At 36.4% G+C, this 18257-nt stretch overlaps 1 protein-coding gene across 9 annotated transcripts in view; it reads right to left on the bottom strand.

Moving 5' to 3' along the window:
- Nucleotides 1-18257, bottom strand: part of SDCCAG8 (SHH signaling and ciliogenesis regulator SDCCAG8) — a 103918-nt gene that overhangs the window by 39980 nt on the left and 45681 nt on the right. For 5 of the 9 annotated variants that reach the window (XR_015772264.1, XM_088053499.1, XM_005530615.3 and 2 more), the window contains 2 exons: nt 7027-7154; nt 4809-4917 (listed from right to left, as the gene is read on the bottom strand). The exons of 1 other annotated variant lie outside the window; for it this stretch is intronic. Coding sequence is in view for 7 of the 8 variants with exons in the window: in XM_088053499.1 (XP_087909625.1) it covers nt 4809-4917; nt 7027-7154 (237 nt within the window). In the remaining variant the exon portion in view is untranslated. The remainder of the gene's footprint in view (nt 1-4808; nt 4918-7026; nt 7155-18257) is intronic. 3 more of the 9 variants (XM_014259362.2, XM_088053502.1, XM_014259360.2) reach the window with 2 other exon arrangements.

Below are 18257 nucleotides of genomic sequence, written 5' to 3'. Positions count from 1 at the left end.
GTCCAAAGTCTTTCTGGAAAGATCAAGCAATTCCAATCAACCAAGACCAAAACACTATTGAAAATTATAATTAATGAAACAATAGTAAGTAATGAATTAATTACAAACATGAGTATCATAATCTCCAATCTCTAGAATAGAGCTCTAAATGCCTGATGCTTTGAAGCACGTTTTAAGTGTTGTCTTCTCCTGAAACATCTTTAATCTTTTAATTACAATTAAACACAGAGAAAAAAAAAATCCTAATTATGACATTATTTACACAATGCCCTCTCCATGTAACTATCTAAGAGTTTGACCACCAAGACTCAAGTATTTAATGACACTGAAGTTTTGAAGGACAGCACATATTAAGGACAGAATGGTTAGGTCAATGTTAAAAGGTTCATGTGTGCTGGCATTAAAGAGAGAACACCAGTCCAAACAATACTGCATACCAAGAGTCTTCCATCATCATTTGTCAGTGATTCCCTCTGCATCGTTAAACACACCTTTCATCCACCTCAGTTTCCAAACATTAAGATAAGACAGCTAATTCTATGTGATATTTAAATAACTTCACACATTGTTTGGTTAAAAAAAACAAACAAAGAAATCATAATAGTAATAAGCCTGATAACTGTACTGAATGTTATAGCACATTCATACAGGAGTAGGAATTCTACCCAGCCAGAGGCGAGACCAGTCCTGTGCAAATGCTCCTGAACAACTCTGCTCCCAAGGTATCACAGCAGGAAAAGAGAGGGGAGTAAGTGTCAAAGCACACAGTGCTGAACTTCAGAGATAGTTCACTCGTGATGCTGGGGTCAGAGGCAAATTAGAGAAATCTATGCACTAATCACTGTGTCTGATGGATCCCTCAAAACTAAAGGACACAACATGGATGTGCTGATATTGCTCAACCAGAGCTACTCTGGGTCCAACAGTCTGAGCAATAAGCTGTGGTGGATTCAGTAGAAACTGAAGCATGCAGGCATTCAGAGTGCTGTCATCAGAGTTGAACTCAGCAGGAAGGCAGACTCAGGCTGGCCCCACAAGTCAGGCAGTCATGGATCTGTGCATGCTTCTGAGATCTGATACACTCAAATGACCTGTATGAAACCACTGCTACTTTGAAACTCCACAGAGCAAAGCCACATGAAAATGTAAAATGCATGCTTGTAATCGGATGTATAATAGATTTTGCCAAATCTCATTTACTTGTCACTGTATCAAAAATAACTGATGGGGGCAGGAGCGAACAATAGCAACAAAAATCCCTCTATACTTCTGGATCCACTTAACGACCTCAACTTCCATTTAAAAATCACTATAGTATTATCTACCATCTTTGCTGGAAGAATCTGGGAAAAAAAACCCCAAAGATGTTAGCCTCCAAAACACTTAAATACTAAAGGCAATAAAACGAGGAAATGTTAAATCATCACAATTCTAAGTCAGTCTTAGGGTATCTTTAGGATCAGCTGATTTTTGAACACTGAGGTGGCAATGCTGCCTTTACTCCTCTGAACTAGGTTTTGCATTTCAGTGCTTTTTAAATACTGCCTTTTCCTGCTCTTAAAACCAATTGTTTATTTGCACAGAAATTAAATACATGCCCTAAAATATTTTCTGCTGATGCAGTATTGTTGCATCTAATTTTAATGATTGCACCTTCAGACAGACTGTTCCCTATCTTCATACAGCTACCTTCAACAAACATTTCACTCCTCATATTGAGTGCAACAACTGCGGTCAACCAAATATGCAGAAAAATAGTTCAGCCGGGTATGTGTTCTTTACTTCAATTAAACTCACACAGTTGGATGCCTACTGTTGCCAAACCAGTAATATAATTTATACATTATAGTCCAAACAGTAAAACTACACTAAAAGTCATTTAACAATATTTATAACACCATAAAATACAGTGTTAAAATATATGAACTGCAATATGTACCAAAATTATAAAATTTGTTTCTCATCATCAGTGATTAAAACCAGGATCATTGCTCTAGCTTCAATACTCACAACCCTGGTGACAGATTAGAATTCAAATCTTAATGATCAATTTACAATTAACAAGATAGAAGTGAAACAAATTAAACCAACCATTATATATAACGAGACCCAATGGACTCCCATTGTTCCCCTTAATTACAAAACGCAAATCACAAATACACAGTGGGTAGTGTTAACCATTAATCTACAACCTAGAAACTCAGAGAGTGACAATCAGAGGAAAAAAAAGAACAAACCAAGAGAGAAACAGAGAAGAAATCAACAAAGGACTATATTTTTAAACATGCCTATGCATACGAAAACCTTCACAGACACTATCTTCTTTCTGCACAGCTTGAGGGGTTTATAATTCGTCTGACATTGTCTTTCTGACGCCTTTCTGTGTAGGGACTAGCTCAAAAAATGGTTCCAGCTTACATATGAACACAAAAACTTCAGTTTAGATTTCTCAGAAAACCTGCATTAAATATAAAAATATATGTGCCATTCAGATGCATTCCACTGAAATTGTAGAAATATGTAGCTGTCACAGATAAATTTGAAAAGCCTCTTATTACAAATGGGTTCTTCTTACCAAACCAAACAAAATTTAAATAAACTTACTATTGCATCTGTTATTGAAAGAGCTTGAGTGTTCCACCAATTAAATAATGGTATTGGTAGCATATAGATAGTTCTTAAACCCATGGAAATTAAGGCACAAGGACTCTAGAAGTACAGCAAGAAAATACACATGCAGTCCAAAATTCAGTTTATGGTAAGGTCAAAAATATGGAAAAAATGAAAAAGTAGTTTCTGTGAAAATAGGGCACACTACTGCTTTGCAATCTGCTTTTATTAATGCATGTAAGAACTAAGTTATAAAATCTTTCCCAAATTATTGCTTTTTCTAGAAGACAAATCTACAGTATTCTGTCCCAGAATGCGGTTTTACACTACATTGAGTGACAGTGAGCTGAAGATTGCAATTCAGAGAGGTGCTACTGAGAGATACATGACGATCATGCATTTAGAACTTGGCTAAAATAATTTTCTGCATCTAATCTCCTGACCACTTAGTGAAGCCATCTATATTAGTCTGTCATTTTCCACCATCTCCACTTCCACCTTGCCGTTCTCATTTTTACCTTCTATTTTTTGTCTCTACCTATTTCTCTCTCCCTGTTACTGACTGCAGCAGCTCCTACTCCAATGAAGGCAAGCTCAAGCTATTTTAGGACCACTTCTCAGAACCACTTTCATGCATTCTTTCTTATAGCTTCTTGTGTAAAAAATACCACTTCCTGGAGATGCAAGAGGGCTCCTTTTCCCATTTTCAGGTCCTTGACAAAGTCAGCTAATGCTGCTAGGTGGAGAAACACTTGGCAATCTCTGGTATTTATTTTCAGAGAATAATGTGTTTTCACAGTATGTTTTCTGTCTTTCCTTCATCCTTTACAGTTACTAGTCTGTGACTGTGAGCTCTAGCAACAAAGTCTGTGTGCTTTTTTATTGCTGGAATAATAATATGATTTGAATCCATTTAGATTTTGCATTACTTCAGCAGAAGAGCTCTGCTTTTTCAGAGGAAAAATTGTTTGCTTCTCTTTCAAGTAACCTTCACAATGGGAAGATTGCTTACAGTCCCTCAAGTTTCTTATTTCCTCCCCAAACACTCTGGATGGGATTCATCTCTCAATTTCAGCCACTTCATATTCAGGGGGAAGTAAGATGGGCAGTGGAGGAAGTATCCGTGGGAAGCATCATTTATTATATTTATTACACACACACACGTGTATATATATATATATATATATATATGTCTGTCATCTACTTAAATCATTCCCCTTTGACCATTCCTAGGAATAGGGTACTGGGGTAAACAAGCTCTCTCCCTGAGTGAGTGTTGCCTCTTTTACAGTACCTCAAGAGGATGATTAAATACACCCAGCAGAAGAAGAATCCTCTCTTGAAAACCAATTTTGTCTTTGCTGAGTGTTTTCCTTACTTCCCACCAGCCATGAGTTGAATACTAGCCTTAATTAGCAAATTCACTTTGCATGTAATTTACAGAAGCTACAGAATGCCAACTCTCCACTGAAGTCCAGTTTACTACTCCAAATATGAACCAAAAAAAAGTTTCAAAATATACTATTTTCACACTTTATTATTTGCTATTTTCACACAAAATTATTTGCTGCTGAAGAACTACAAAATTCACATTTTCTTTAGAAGATAGTTCTGTCTTACAGAACTTTTGAATAGATACCTCCATAGCTTTGTATTTCTATAAATTATTACTACTCCCACGTTTTAATGGCTTTGATTTTAGATCTGCTGTTGATTGATAACAAGCAGCAGCAGCAGAATCAGGGTATCAGTAAAAAGCAATTTTGATGACAATTATTTTATAGACAATATTCAGTGTGTAGTGTAGTACTGTGAAAGGAGCTTAAGTAAATAATTAAAATGAGAACAGTTTTGATCAACAAATCATTGAATTTTTAGCATTTTTCATATAACTTCAGATAAACTGAAATTGTAGCTTTTTAAACAATTTTCTATTCTTTATATTAAGAATATGAACACCAGGAAGAAAATACTATACAATTTTCACATTGGAATTGTCCAAGAAATTTGAATTAACAGTCAGAAACATAATCTTAAAGGGCATTTATTATACTGAATTCTTAAGGGGCATATATTACATTGGTATGATATATAATACCTGGAAAAAAATGAAAAATAATAAATACTAAAATACTAATCAAAAAATAAAGAAGCATGTCGCATTATTAAAAGTGTCAGGTTAAGAAAAATATACTAACCTGTATTTTTCTGACATTTGTTCCAACTTCCTTGCCAACACAAAATATTCTTCCTTTAATTTTGCTATGAATGTATTCTGGGAGGTCAGCAATGAATCCAGTTCTTCTACTAGAAACCATAAAATTATGATACTATAAAATAACAACTATAGAAATTTATAGATAACATAGAAGTAATTTTATATATTCCTGATTTCTTTCTTATAGTTCATTCTAGTTTTGAAATGTTTTTTAAACTTCAGCTACTTGGACATCATCACTTACCAAATTAAGGCTCTATGTCAGAATTAGCTGAAGTGTTAAAGCAATGTTGCCACTGAATCTGGTCTTGTAAGAGAAGCATCACTGTGAAGACTAGATATCTAATCTGGTGGGCTTGCTTTTTAGCTAGAAGTTCACTGACATTTCTAGGAGGAATAAAATTGGCAAGCCATGTTTTAGCAGACTTGCTTCCTCAACTGGTGCAGAGGATACACCAGCAACCCAAATGCTCACACTGCAGACTCATTCCAGTATCTCCTTAAAACAGCAGTTCTTTTATTTACTGTGTCCTGAGCTTACCATGAAAAATGTAATTTTTTATTCTTAAATGACAGGATTTAGACTTACTGCCCAGGGACAGTTGAAATGAAACCATTTTGTAAAGTAATTTTCAGCTACTATCAGTTTGGACTGCACCTAAACTCATGACCTAGAATCCAGGTATCTTTATTATTTCAAAAGGAAGATACTGCAAAATTATGTTTCTTGATTTCTGCTTTTAAAAGCAGTGAAAGCATGACCACTCTTACCCAAATTCCTTGTATGTGTGTAGGGTCATAATAAACAAGGTTTTCTTTATATACATTATAAATTACTATAATTTTCCAATTTCTTCTAATCCTACTAGAGATAGATAAAAACAGACCCAGACATAATATTGTTTCATTGTTGTATACTGGGACAATTTATGCATCAGGAGGGTAAATTACATTTCTCTTGTGCAAAATTACACATGGTCATATGCAGATGTGCTGGCTAAAGGAAGAAAAAATGATTCTGAGAGCTTCTTTTCTTCTCCTATAGTGTAGACAGCAGCAGCCATAATGTAGCTGTTTGCATTCCCTGAACACATGGTGAGGTCCTCTAGTACTGTGATAATACCAAAAAAGATGGAAAATTGAACAGCAGATATAAACATGCCTGCTACCTTACGTATCATCCAACACTCCTTATAATTAATATATGTTAGACAGTTTTCCTGAAAGTATTGCATGACTAGTGGGTAAATATGGTATTTTGTTAAACACATAAGTATATCACGTTCTTTAACAGCTGAAGCTCCTCCTCCTTTCCATGCTCATGGGTTACAGATTTCACCTCTTGAAAATTCCTTTTCTTTTTTTTTTATTTGTAATATGGACCTCTATTAATATTGTTGCCATAGTACTTCATAATAGAAAAAGCACATTTTTGTTTGTTTGGAAAAGCCATTTTATTTCAAGATTAAAGTTAGATGTTATTGATGGGCTAAGTCAATGCAATGAAGTCTCATATTATAAGAACCTGAAATACACAAGGGATTAAACATCTTTCTTCTCAATTGAGGATGGGGGGGAGGTGCACATGGTAATGCTAAAAATGTTTGAGGCTGCAAAGATTAAATAAAGGAACATATCAATTTGGAGCCAGTGAATTACATCCAGCTGCGACAGTGAATTAAGAACCGATTAATGGCTAAAGCTTTTCTCCAGTTTGGATGCCGAAGCAAACTCATTAAGCTTTTAGAGTAGCTATAATGTGTGTACTGTGGGAACTGTTCAATGCTATTCAGGAGACTTTAACTGTAAGCTCAGAGCATTTCCCGCAGAGCTTCTGATGCTATTTTCTTTATATAACATGTGTGCCTGAAAATCCAGCCAAAAACAAGCCCTTTGTTTTTCTACTTTGTTGTGGTCTCTCTCAGCTTTACGTTTCTTGAACACAGGTAAATAAACTCATAATCCAGATGGTGCAGCAGATGTGAGAGCAGCACTCTGAAATCAACAGACAGTGGGCAATACTTTCCATTTTCTCTTTTAAACGCTAACTAATATGTAATTCGGAATCTCCGGTGTAGTTAGCATCTGCTCCCTTCGGCCAGCCAAAGGTTACAGGTGTTCCTGATGTCATTTCACAGTAAGGCGTGGGCCTGGCTTGTGAGTGAGTGCCCAGGCTCTAATCTTTCCCTACCACCTACCAGTTTTCTCATGCTGGGCCTCCATTTGCTGCATCTTCTGTGTCAGCTCCTGCTCTCTTTGCTGGGCCTGAAGGGCTCGGGCCTTTGCTTCATTGCTAATGCTGTGCTGAATGCTCTCTTTCTCCAATCTATAAAAAAACCAAATAGGAAATAAAGAAAAGTAGAAATCATATACTGAAGAGGATAAATTAAAAGGGTAAAGCAGAACATTCAAACAACAATAACAAAAATCTGGCCAAGCTTTTCGCATTAAACATTGTCCTCCCACTTCAGGTTATACAAACTGACCTTTCTCTTACAATGTCAAACATCCTCCAGTGACTACTAGAAAATGGATTAAAAGTATGATCTATTTCCTGAGAGAAAATTGGCCCTCCAGACAAAAATAGGATTTTATTTTAAAAAAATTTAAACATGACTCTTTTTTATAAGGAAGCTTACCAGAATTCACTTTGCACTGAACATATTATTTGCATTTTCTTTTAAATGCTATTTGTTTAATTCTGCAATGAAGCTTAGGGATCTGACCCCAAGATGGACTGGTTCCCAATGAATCAGCAGGAGATAAGTCAATGGGAGCAATTTCACAGTGCTCGTGATACAGCTACTCTGAAAGCTTAATGAGTTTTCTTAAGCAACCAAACAAGTTTTAACTATTAATTTATGTAAATAGGAGATGAATGCATCCATTACAATAGAGTAGACTGCTAGCACCACACAGGCCCAGCCCCTTGTGGTTCTGCTCACTGGGGGGTTGTAGAGGAAGGTCTAAAGCCCAGTACTATTATTAAAGTATGCAGGCAAGAGAGCAATTTACTTGACCAGATATGCAAGATGGGGCAATCCACTCCTGAGGCAAAACAAATGCTAGACTACCACACTCCATTGAAGCATTTTATTTAATGCAAGCCAAGCAAAAAGAGCATGGAAAATAAAACCCCAAAAAGATACATGCATATAAATTAGAAAAGATCCTGCACTGCAAATTCAGATCTAAACTTTCCCAAAGGTCGTGAATATTTATCTGGTGAACATTGGGATCAACATTTAAAACGTCAGTGAGTTCACACATACAAGGATTGATTTCTAGATTTCAAATGACATGAGGAAACACATTTCTACTGAAATGACATTTTATAGGTTGAGATAGGCTTTAAAAAAGTCTTATAAACATGTTTTATTCTAGGGATATTACCTATTTCAGAGGACTACAAAACAGAACACAGGCACAGATCATGTAAGGATAAAGCCACATCTCATGTGGTTGCTGCACTTAACCTTTGGATTGGTGCCTAATAACCCATCCGAGATATTGCAGTATCACAGCATGACACACACAATGTTAAATCTTCTCTCTCAAATTTACCCCAAAGCAATACAAATGGTGGGTCACATTACACTAATTCCTGGTCCTGATGTTTCAGGCCCTACCTTAGGCAAAACTCCCTTGGAAACCACAGGCAGTTTCTCCTGAGGTAAGACAGCAAATATGTTTAGATAGCAAAAATATTAGAGCGTTAAGGAAACAGCACATTTTAAAAGGAAATTTCATATATTGAACGGCACTTTATCACATCACTCTCAGAATTGCTTTGTAATCATATTGGGGCTATCCTAAAGAATGATGCTCCCATTATTTTTTCAGTGCAAGCTTCGAATATGGAAAGTATTACTAAGAATATTTTTCCCATATTTGCTGGAAACCAGTGTGTGCAAATCCCTTTATTTTACAATTTTTTTTTATCTTCAGAAAGTTATTATAAGCACTGGATAGCTCAAAAAACTAAAGGAAAAACAAGCCACCAGCATCTCTCACATTTCTCTGGCACTTTCAGCTAAAGAAAGTGTCAGTAGCACAGTATTTTATTTAATATTTCTCATGTGAGATGGCTGTGTGCAGTTGGGTGCTGTGCAGTCATCTGGTACCCAGCTGGCTGGCTGGCTTTCTGCTGGGGGTAACCTTCAGCATGCAGCAAGCTACACTACCAAGGCAAACCTGTAAAGGTCCATTCCTCATCGCTAGGGCCCCTCCTGACAAATACATGCTAACCAGCAAGTTCAAAATAAATGGAGAATCTACTGCCACCAGAAACACTCTCCTGTGTAGGGGACCTATCCAAAAGAGCCATTCACCTGTGTCACATACTGCATAGAGCAAGCTAGCAGGAGCTCAGAAACCATAGATGTATGGTGAGTGCCTTATGGCTGAAGTGTGTATGGGGTAGTTGAAGATGAATTTATACAGCGAATAAAAGCTCAGTTGTAAAACTAGGAAAACACAGGTAATTCTTACACAGAAAAACAGCTTCTTAGAATTTAGAAAATTTTGGAATTAAAACATATCCAATGCCACACAGAGCAGTATCTGAGGTGCTTACAACTGCTCAGAAGTGAAAAAAAATATCCTGGAGCCAAATCTGTCTAAATGGCAAGTCCTTCATCCACACCTTGAGTTGAATCTGCTCTCTAAATTCAATTTAGAATTTTCCTGCCCTCCAACAGAAAATTTCCCAACACACATACGGAGAAGAAAAAAGAAAGTATAAAACATGCAGAAGGCAGCTCAAGAGATTTCAGGATCTAGTGGTAACTTTCCTGCTACAACCAACAAATACTGCAGGAGTTCTAGAAACTTTGACACAGTCTGTTCAATTGCAATTTCTTAAATCAATTCTTTGACAATTCAGAGGAAAAGAAAATCTATGGACTGTAGAGAGAAGGAAACAGTCCTTAGTCTCTCCACCATTAGTGTGAAGACATCAAATGTCTCCTCCTACAAGAACTTCAGAATTTATTATATTCACTAATGGAAAGCACAGGGACGATGTAAAGCAAAGCTACGACTGACTAATTTTGATGACTCAAGTAATATCTGAATCAGAAATGACAGCTGAAGATTGTTCCAGAACTTTTAAAAACTTCATCTATAGAGGTCAAAAATAGGAGATGAGTGGTTAAAGTGCACCAGCCTGTTCTCTACTTGAATTCAAACACTAGTTTTACTGAATACAAAACACTAAACACACTAAAATGCACATCTGATTGGTCACAAAACTACTGTTTTACTAAAGCAGACACATTGAACTCATGGAAACTTTCACTTCTGTGCGATAAAGTCAGAAGCAACCAAAGACTCAATTGTGGAGAATGCTCAAGCTCCTCTTGAGCCCTGTTCTGAAGTACAGGTTTTCCACAGTGATTTTAGTTCTAAATGCCTGTTTTAAGCCTGCATTGTGGCTGTCAAGAGCCATAGTTAACTGGTTTGCATATTTCAATGAACTTGATATTGGTTTGTAGTGCATGAAAGTTATGCCTTTCAAATGTTCTTGACAAAACAAAAGGCACTGTGAACTGTAGCTTATAGTACAGGAAGAAGAAAATTGCCTCTCTGGCAAACTTAAAAAAAATCCTTGTTGCAACTTAAGTGAAAATTCACTTTGATCTCAAAGCTAACATAAAAGTATGCTGACTGAATTTGAGTAATCAAATTTAATAAAAAAAACCGAAATAAAACCCCAAACCAAAATAACCCCCCAAATCAAAATACCTTTCTCACTAATAAACAAAAACTAGATCACAGATCTATTTACAAGAGGAGTCCACTCTCTGCCAAAGGGTTCTGCAATAAAGAAAAAGGAATTATGTAAAGACTAGTGACATAAAAGTCATATTTGACATAACTAAAAGCTCATCTATTTTTGATTAGAAAGAAACAGAACTTAGGTTGATAAAACTTTGAATTTCACTACACAGTTCAGTAGTATGTATTTCTGAAGGAGTCTTCTCAGTTTGGTAACAGTAAAAATACAAAAATAAAAAAGCAGGATGATTTTTAATGTAGAATCAGGCCTCTGACTGGAGGTTGCCAGTAAACCTTCTGGCAAAGCAACTACAGTTTGAAGCAACCATGCTTTCTATATTGACTATTTGATTTTTCCACAAGATTAATATGTGGCATTTTAAAAAAAGCTAATGGATCCATTAGTAAGGACTATGAACTTAATTAGACAAATTAAAATACTCTAGCAACTATCTCAGTTCATTGATACACAAGAGGTTATCATAGCATTATTTTTGACGTCTTCATTTCATACCATTATAATAAAAAATATTCCTCTAAAGCATGTTAGCTTTCATATATACTTGGTTTAACCTGAATTTCATGAATTATTAAGGAGTAGCTGCATTTAGTGTTCCAAATGCTTGAGCTATCCCAACTAACAAGACTTGTCTAAATGATGACCAGTTGCGGAACTCTGCACCCACACTCAGACTTGGGCAGCAGGAGGACCAGTCAAGTCTAACACTAATGTTTCTACCACCTGCCTCAGTGGTGAAGAACAGGCATCTTTCCTAGATAACACATAGTCAAGTGGGCCAGCACTGTGAGGCTCTGCACAACAAATTACTTCAGAAGAGAGAAAGGACTCAGATGAAGGCTCCCTTAGCTCTTTCAGAGGAAATGAGCTTTCTCTTCCAGTATTTTTGAAAATAAAAGTATAGCAGAAGATTCTCTACCAAACTAGAAAAGTTTTGAGGAGTTACCCAAGCATTTTATTCCCAGTATCTTTAGTAAAATCTGGCATGAAGTCCCTCAAAAGAATTAAAACACTTGAAAGTAGGGCTTGAAAGACTACATGTATTAGGAGCCCTAAAGACCAAATGACTTTGGGTACAAAGGCTCAGCAGTATTTTATGCAGTCTACTTTGCAAACTTTCCACAATACAGGTCTAGTGGACTGTCCATTATAAGCAGGTCTCTGAATCACTTTCTCATGGACTATTTAATCTTACTATTTCAGCTACAAGAGTCAAAGGAAGAATGGAAAATCAGAGCATATCCTTGCTCTTCTCTCAGGCTATAGGAGGAGAAAAAGCCAAACAAACTGCACATTCATGGCAAAAAGAAAAAAAGTATAAAAGCTGAAACAAGATGTCACAATACCTGACTTATTCTCTATGGGGAAACATGAGAAAATGTTTTGCTATCTCTATTACCAGACACTATTCAAAACTCACAATGATAAGGGTCCTTAGAGAAGGTACATAGAATAAGATCATACTTCACAAACTTCTTCCCCCTGTGTTTTTTATATATCTTTGTATGTATGTCATACACAGAAGAATAAGGGCACATTCTTTATTTTTCAGGTTAGCAGACAAGTCTAAAGGTTGGTCTACAAACATGGGAAAAAACCCCAATTTACCAAGAAGTCACTCTCCCCAGGAACAGTCTTTAATAATTCTCTCTATTAATGTAAAACTTCTGTAACTCCTTTCAGACCAGCCTTTCAATTTAACAACAATGCAGTAGCCCATTCAGCTATTTACAATGGAGAATGTGTCTACTGACTTTTATCGTATGCTATCCAATCTTAGTATTTTAAAGCATTTAAGAAAATGCAACACAGTAAGAGCTGTAATTCTGCAGGTAAACAGGTACATGCTGGTTTTAAATGTAGCTATGATTCAAAATTACTGCTTTCCAAACCTTCTAAATTAACAGAGCTCTAGAGCGTGCACCTTGCTCATATGTTTGGATTAATTCAGTAAAAAGGCTCGGGGTCACAAGTTTTCTCCCTTTCCTTTAAATCAGGCTTCTAGCAACCTTTTGTTTAGCACTGACTGTTTTGGTTATCTTCCTTTCTAAGGCCTATGAATTTTCATTTAATAGGACCTTGTTAATACCTATGGCTGCTCTGAATGAGGACTTAGCTGGACAGAGCTTAGTGGTTTCCTCTTATTAAACACTGTAGATTTCTTTTGCCATCTGAATCTTTGTAATAAAGGTTTTTATTTTTTCAGTGCTTGTGTAAACCCACACTGGATTGGATTTTATGGCTCTTAGTGCTTTTACAAGGCAAAAGAATGATACGAATGTTCTTATGGCAAAAAATAAATAAAAAAAAGATGTATGAGTATATGCTTCCTCAAGAATTATGTAGAAATATCTTTTAAAAGTACCATGATCAGGTCATTTCTTTAAACCTTTCCAAGGAGCTGAAAAATTGCCCTTCCTGTATCCCATTGAGGGAATTACCCACTGAGTTGCTCTTTTTGTCAGTTTCTGGGAGCTGACTGGATGCTGATTCTGGAGTTGGCTGCCAGGTCTTCTCAGCAGAAAGCTCAAGTTTCTGGAAACTGCCCCAGCCAGCACACTGTGTTTGGTGAGCTTCAGTAAAATCTATATTTGCATGGTCAAATTTTGAAGAAACCCAACTATTAAATTAATTGGTGCAGGACTACATCATTTCTCAGGATACATGTAGGCCTATTCATGAGAACTGAGGCTCAAAAAAACCCAACCAAACTAACAAAACTTAAATCTTGTTTCTTTTCTTAGTTGAGAAATACAGGGTTTCCTAAAATAATGAAATGTCAGAGCTTTCTCCTCATAACCAGGAGAAGAATTACAAGCAATTATAAAAGTTATGTAAAGGTCAAGGGGTAAAAAAATCAGCATTCAAATTGATCCAGTTCTTTAAATATAGATCTAGGAAGCTAGTAGGTGCTGCAAAAATAACTTGAAAGTAGAAATACATTTAAAGTATGTTAATGAAATGGAATGAAACTTCACTACCCTACTTGAGATGAAAGGCTGGAAAAAACAACTCTTCCAGGCTGTTACTACTATTTTATAAAAACACTTCAAATAAAAAGAAACACTTTCGGGGGGCAAAAAAAAAGAAAAATTAAGCTCTGTACAGATTTCCAACCTCATCAAGAGACTAACTATGGTTAGCTGACAAATTGGCTTGAAACAATTTTCCCGAAAATGTAGGTAACTTGTCACCTGTGTCCCCATTCCCAGAATTCAAATAATATCAATCTGCTATACTATTTTCTATTTTTTCTAAGAAATTAAATTTTGCTGAAACAGAAATCAGTGCATATAACTTTCTTGTACCCACTGATTTTTTTTTCCTGTATCTCTCTATTTAGAATGCAGCCACAGCACCCAAACTGCTTTATAACTCCTATATATGTATTTCCACTTCATATAATAACAAGAAGTCTACAGAAACAATGAAACACTACAGTCTAAAATTTCCACTTTGCTCTTTAAGCCCTACTGAGGTATCAGGATAAACTATACATATAATATAATGACTGCATGTGAAAAAAATTCCTACTCCTGCTTTCCATACTTGGAATCTACTTAAAAGTTATTTCAGCTATCTGGAGACATTAATGGGCATGAGACAGATGAAAAGCTGTAGAAGCACAGCAACAGACAGACACAGAGTGTTACTCCTATGGAAGTTTCTATGAAATAAAGAACCTTGAACATAGTTAACTTCTACATCTCTACCTCTATCTTCGAGGTCACTGAACAAAACAAAAGGACTGGATTTCTTACTTTACATTCAGCATAACAGTAAGACTTTGCAAACACCTAGCCTATAACATGACTTTACTCTTTTGGCATTATAATCTTCAAGATACATCCAGAAAACAACCAGTTCCTCAATAAATTCTCCTCAATCTCCACAGTCCTCTGTATATCAAGTCACAGCCAAATATTATAATTAGCTTCCCTCTACTTCGATGTTAGAGAAGAAAAAAGTGCCTCTAACAGTAATTAACATCTCATATAAGGTCAAATATACTGACTTGGAATCAAAACCTGATTTTTCTGGCACATTTATAAGCTTTGCCATCAAGATATGTAGCTTGTAAGTAAATATCCATTCTCTCATGACTATTACCATCAGATTGTGAACTATTTGGCCCCTAAGTCCCTATAGAAACTCACAATTAAATACAGAGTAGAAGCTGCATGGGGAGAGGTGATTTTTGTGAAGTCTTAGTAGGTAGCCTGAGCACTTCCAATACTGCACACGTTTTTCTAGAATATTCTTTGCTCCACAAGGTGCTTTTACAAATGACTGTATGTTGAAATAATTGCTTAATAGAGAAGATTTTTATAAGTATGTGTTTTGTATCACAAATTATTTTCCCTATATTTAAAATAAAGGAGTAATATTCTTGATTTATAGTGATTCTTGAATTTGGCATCAGCAGCCTCTTACAATGAAGCTTCAGGACACATTTAAGGCAGACAATGTCAGTACAAGAGGTGTGGTCCTTCTTTTCCTCCTCTTGCAATGAGCACCCACACAACCTATTCTTCAATAAATTTTTCTTTTTCAGTCTGAATAACTCCTTGAATAACCTGATCACACACGTGCCTGTCTTCCAGTGTCAGCAAAAGCAAGGGCCTGGCAACATGTGGCCAGGCATAGTCATATATTGCCACTCCAGGGACTTGCCTTTTCAGTACAGAATAGACTAGGTTCAAATAACTGTGACTCTGTACTCCAAGGCTCAGCTTGTTAATACAGTAAATCCAGCCATCAGGCTCCTAACATTGAATCAAAAAATGATGCAGCTAAATGATGCAGAGACCTGATCTGCTATGAACTCACTCTGCCAATTTAAATTTGTTCAAAAACCCAATGTTTTTGGTACGTTAACTTTGTACCAGCAAGCTTTATGCTGAATCAGGTATCATCTGTCCTTCCTGCAGCTGGCATAAAGTCAGCATAAACACAGCACTGCATGCTCTAGCTAATTAAAAAGGAAAGTGCCTGCGTGCTCACACCTGATCCAGATCAGCTCAGCACAGCTGAACGATCCAGTAGATCACAGATGCACTGTGAGTAACTGCTCAACACTTACCTGCATTTTTCATACACACTAGGTACAGACACACAAGCTGCAGTTAAGGTGCCACAGGCCTTACATGTGGAAGTTGATAATGATCCCCAGCCATTGCTGAAGTCAAGAAGAAGTTGAGGAATGTTTTTTTCCTGCCTCACAAGAACAGCTTGGAAAGAAGCAGAACCATTTGACAGAACAAAGCATTCTTCAGGATGACAATTTGAAAGACAATATTTGATTTTCAGGGAATTTGATCTAGGGTAAGCTAGATTTCTACCCTATCCTACAGCAAGTTACCACACGTTCCAGGAAACAGACAGACTTATGACCAAAAGCAAAAAAAGATGAGAAATGCTGTGCTAACATTACACTGTACTTGACTGTTGTTGATTTGCTCTAGATCTTACAAAAACATCCTAATGAAAACTATGCTCATCTGCCCACATGCCACAAGAGCTAGATACAAACAGGTGAGTTAAAAAAATAAAAATGCAGACTCATGTGCCTTTTATTCATTTGTTTAGCTGTGGCATAATTTTTATATTACGCTGATTGTAACTGCCTGCAATATTAGAAATAATGGACAGGCAGTTTAACAGTTGAGACTTTTGGTGGTGGTTTTGTTGGGGTTTTTTGATTGTTTTTTGGGGTTTGTTTTGTTTTGTTGTTTTTGGACAGGTTATAAATCTCTTCTTTATGCTGTCAAGAGTAAGGGAATAACATATTTCAATAGCAACTTTAAAACGAAACTCACAAATTACTACCATTATGCTAAGTGCTAGATATCCCACTGTGCAGTTTTGCTTTGTGAATTTTTACCTTCTTCCATGCACACTTTTAGCCACTGATCGCACAGCCTTTCAGTGTTTTCTGCCTTTTCCTTTAAATAAACTGGCTCTGGCTCCTTCCATCTGGTTCCCCTTCCGTCAGCAACCCTGCACCTGTTCACACCTCCTCTCCTGTTGGATTCCACTGAACATTTCCTCCTCTGCCAGGGCTATTCTGGCACTCGCAACCTTTCTGTCATTCAATCCATCTGTCAGAAGTGAACTTTGTTTACCGCAAGCTTCTGCTTTCTTCTTCAAGAAGCAAAGCCCCTCAAGGTCATTGTCAAATGAACTGTCGGTGTAGATTTAAATCCACTTCTGCTAACCAGCAGCAGATGAAGTTCTTTACAGTCCTGTATTTGTGAAAATCAATTTGGGATATAGGAGAAATAGTAAGAAGCAAAAGAATAGCTTTTAATCATTATTTGTTAACTCCAACAGCTAACGTGTTTTTTTTCAAATACATGTATCTGTTCTTTTTTGCTAGGGCTAGCACAGTCTGAGAAAGACTTTGCAGAGCAAGTGAAAAGGCTCATAAAAATACTACAAATAAAATAATAAATGAAGGCTTTTGACTCTGTAAACTGTAACAGAGCTATTGACTAAAAATACAAAGACAAAATTGGAATAGTTAAATAAGTTTACAGTAAAACCTTGATGTGGCCCACAGCACTCATTTTAAATTATTTAATTTCCAGCATTTTTTTTGCCTTACCTACTGATGTTTCAAATTCAACACTATTTAAAGAAAAAAATTCTTAATATTTTTTCTTGTTTTCAAGCCTTGTAAAACACACATATGCAACTCTTTGTTAGAATAATGCCTTCCACAATGAGGCATATCTTTAAGATTCTTTGTCAGGGCTGAAACTAAACTCTTATTGTCAACAGGATACATTATTTTTAGCAATTCCTGTGTCCATATTTCTTTTCAGGAATACACTCTGATAACCAAAAGTACCTGAATTGTTAACTAACGTCCTTGACAGTCTTATTCTTCTAAAATAAGAAATATCTTCAATTTCACTGCATACCTTGGTATCCTTTTAAAAAAAAGTACCTTTCACCAAGATTAAATAAAATACAAAAAAAAAAAAAAGCATATTTGAAGTTTTGTAAGCAATTATAATGAACCACCCATTTTATTACCCTTTTACCAAAAATGAATTTAAAGTAAAGCTTTCTGGGATCAAGTCCAGGAGGTAATCCAATCTCATTAGCAGAAATGCATTTACACTTATGTTTGGCCTGTATTTGACTTTAATGAAAATTGCATTGACAAATACTGCATAAGTTTAGCTGAATAAAAACTTAATACTGATCTATCCCTTATATGGGGATTAGTCCCTACATTTGCAAGGAAGTATTTTCTTATGCTATGATCCTCTTCCATAGGAAACTAGATGCAGGTGAACAGATGCACTGGAAATAGAAGAGGAACCCTGGTAAAAAAAGATTATGCAGCAGTGTCCCACCTGACTACAGAGACACTTTAACTCTCCAGTGATTTAAACCCTGTAGAAGCCAACTGACCAACAAGGAGGAGCTAATCGAGAAGAGCTGCTCCTATTTCTACAAAACAATAGTTTGACATGCAAACCACCAAACCCACAGGGGCAACCAAGAGCAGCACACTATTAACCTTGCCACGCTGCCAGCACAGCCAGGGCGAGGAGTTAGCCCTGTCAAGCAGCCGACAGCAGCTCATCTGCTCGCTGAAGACCGGCATCTCCCAGCTCA

This window comes from Pseudopodoces humilis, chromosome 3 (genome assembly GCF_049639895.1).
Source record: "Pseudopodoces humilis isolate 2021_Gansu_Grassland_sample_001 chromosome 3, ASM4963989v1, whole genome shotgun sequence".
NCBI lineage: Eukaryota > Metazoa > Chordata > Aves > Passeriformes > Paridae > Pseudopodoces > Pseudopodoces humilis.
This window is presented reverse-complemented; position numbering and strand designations above follow the sequence as displayed.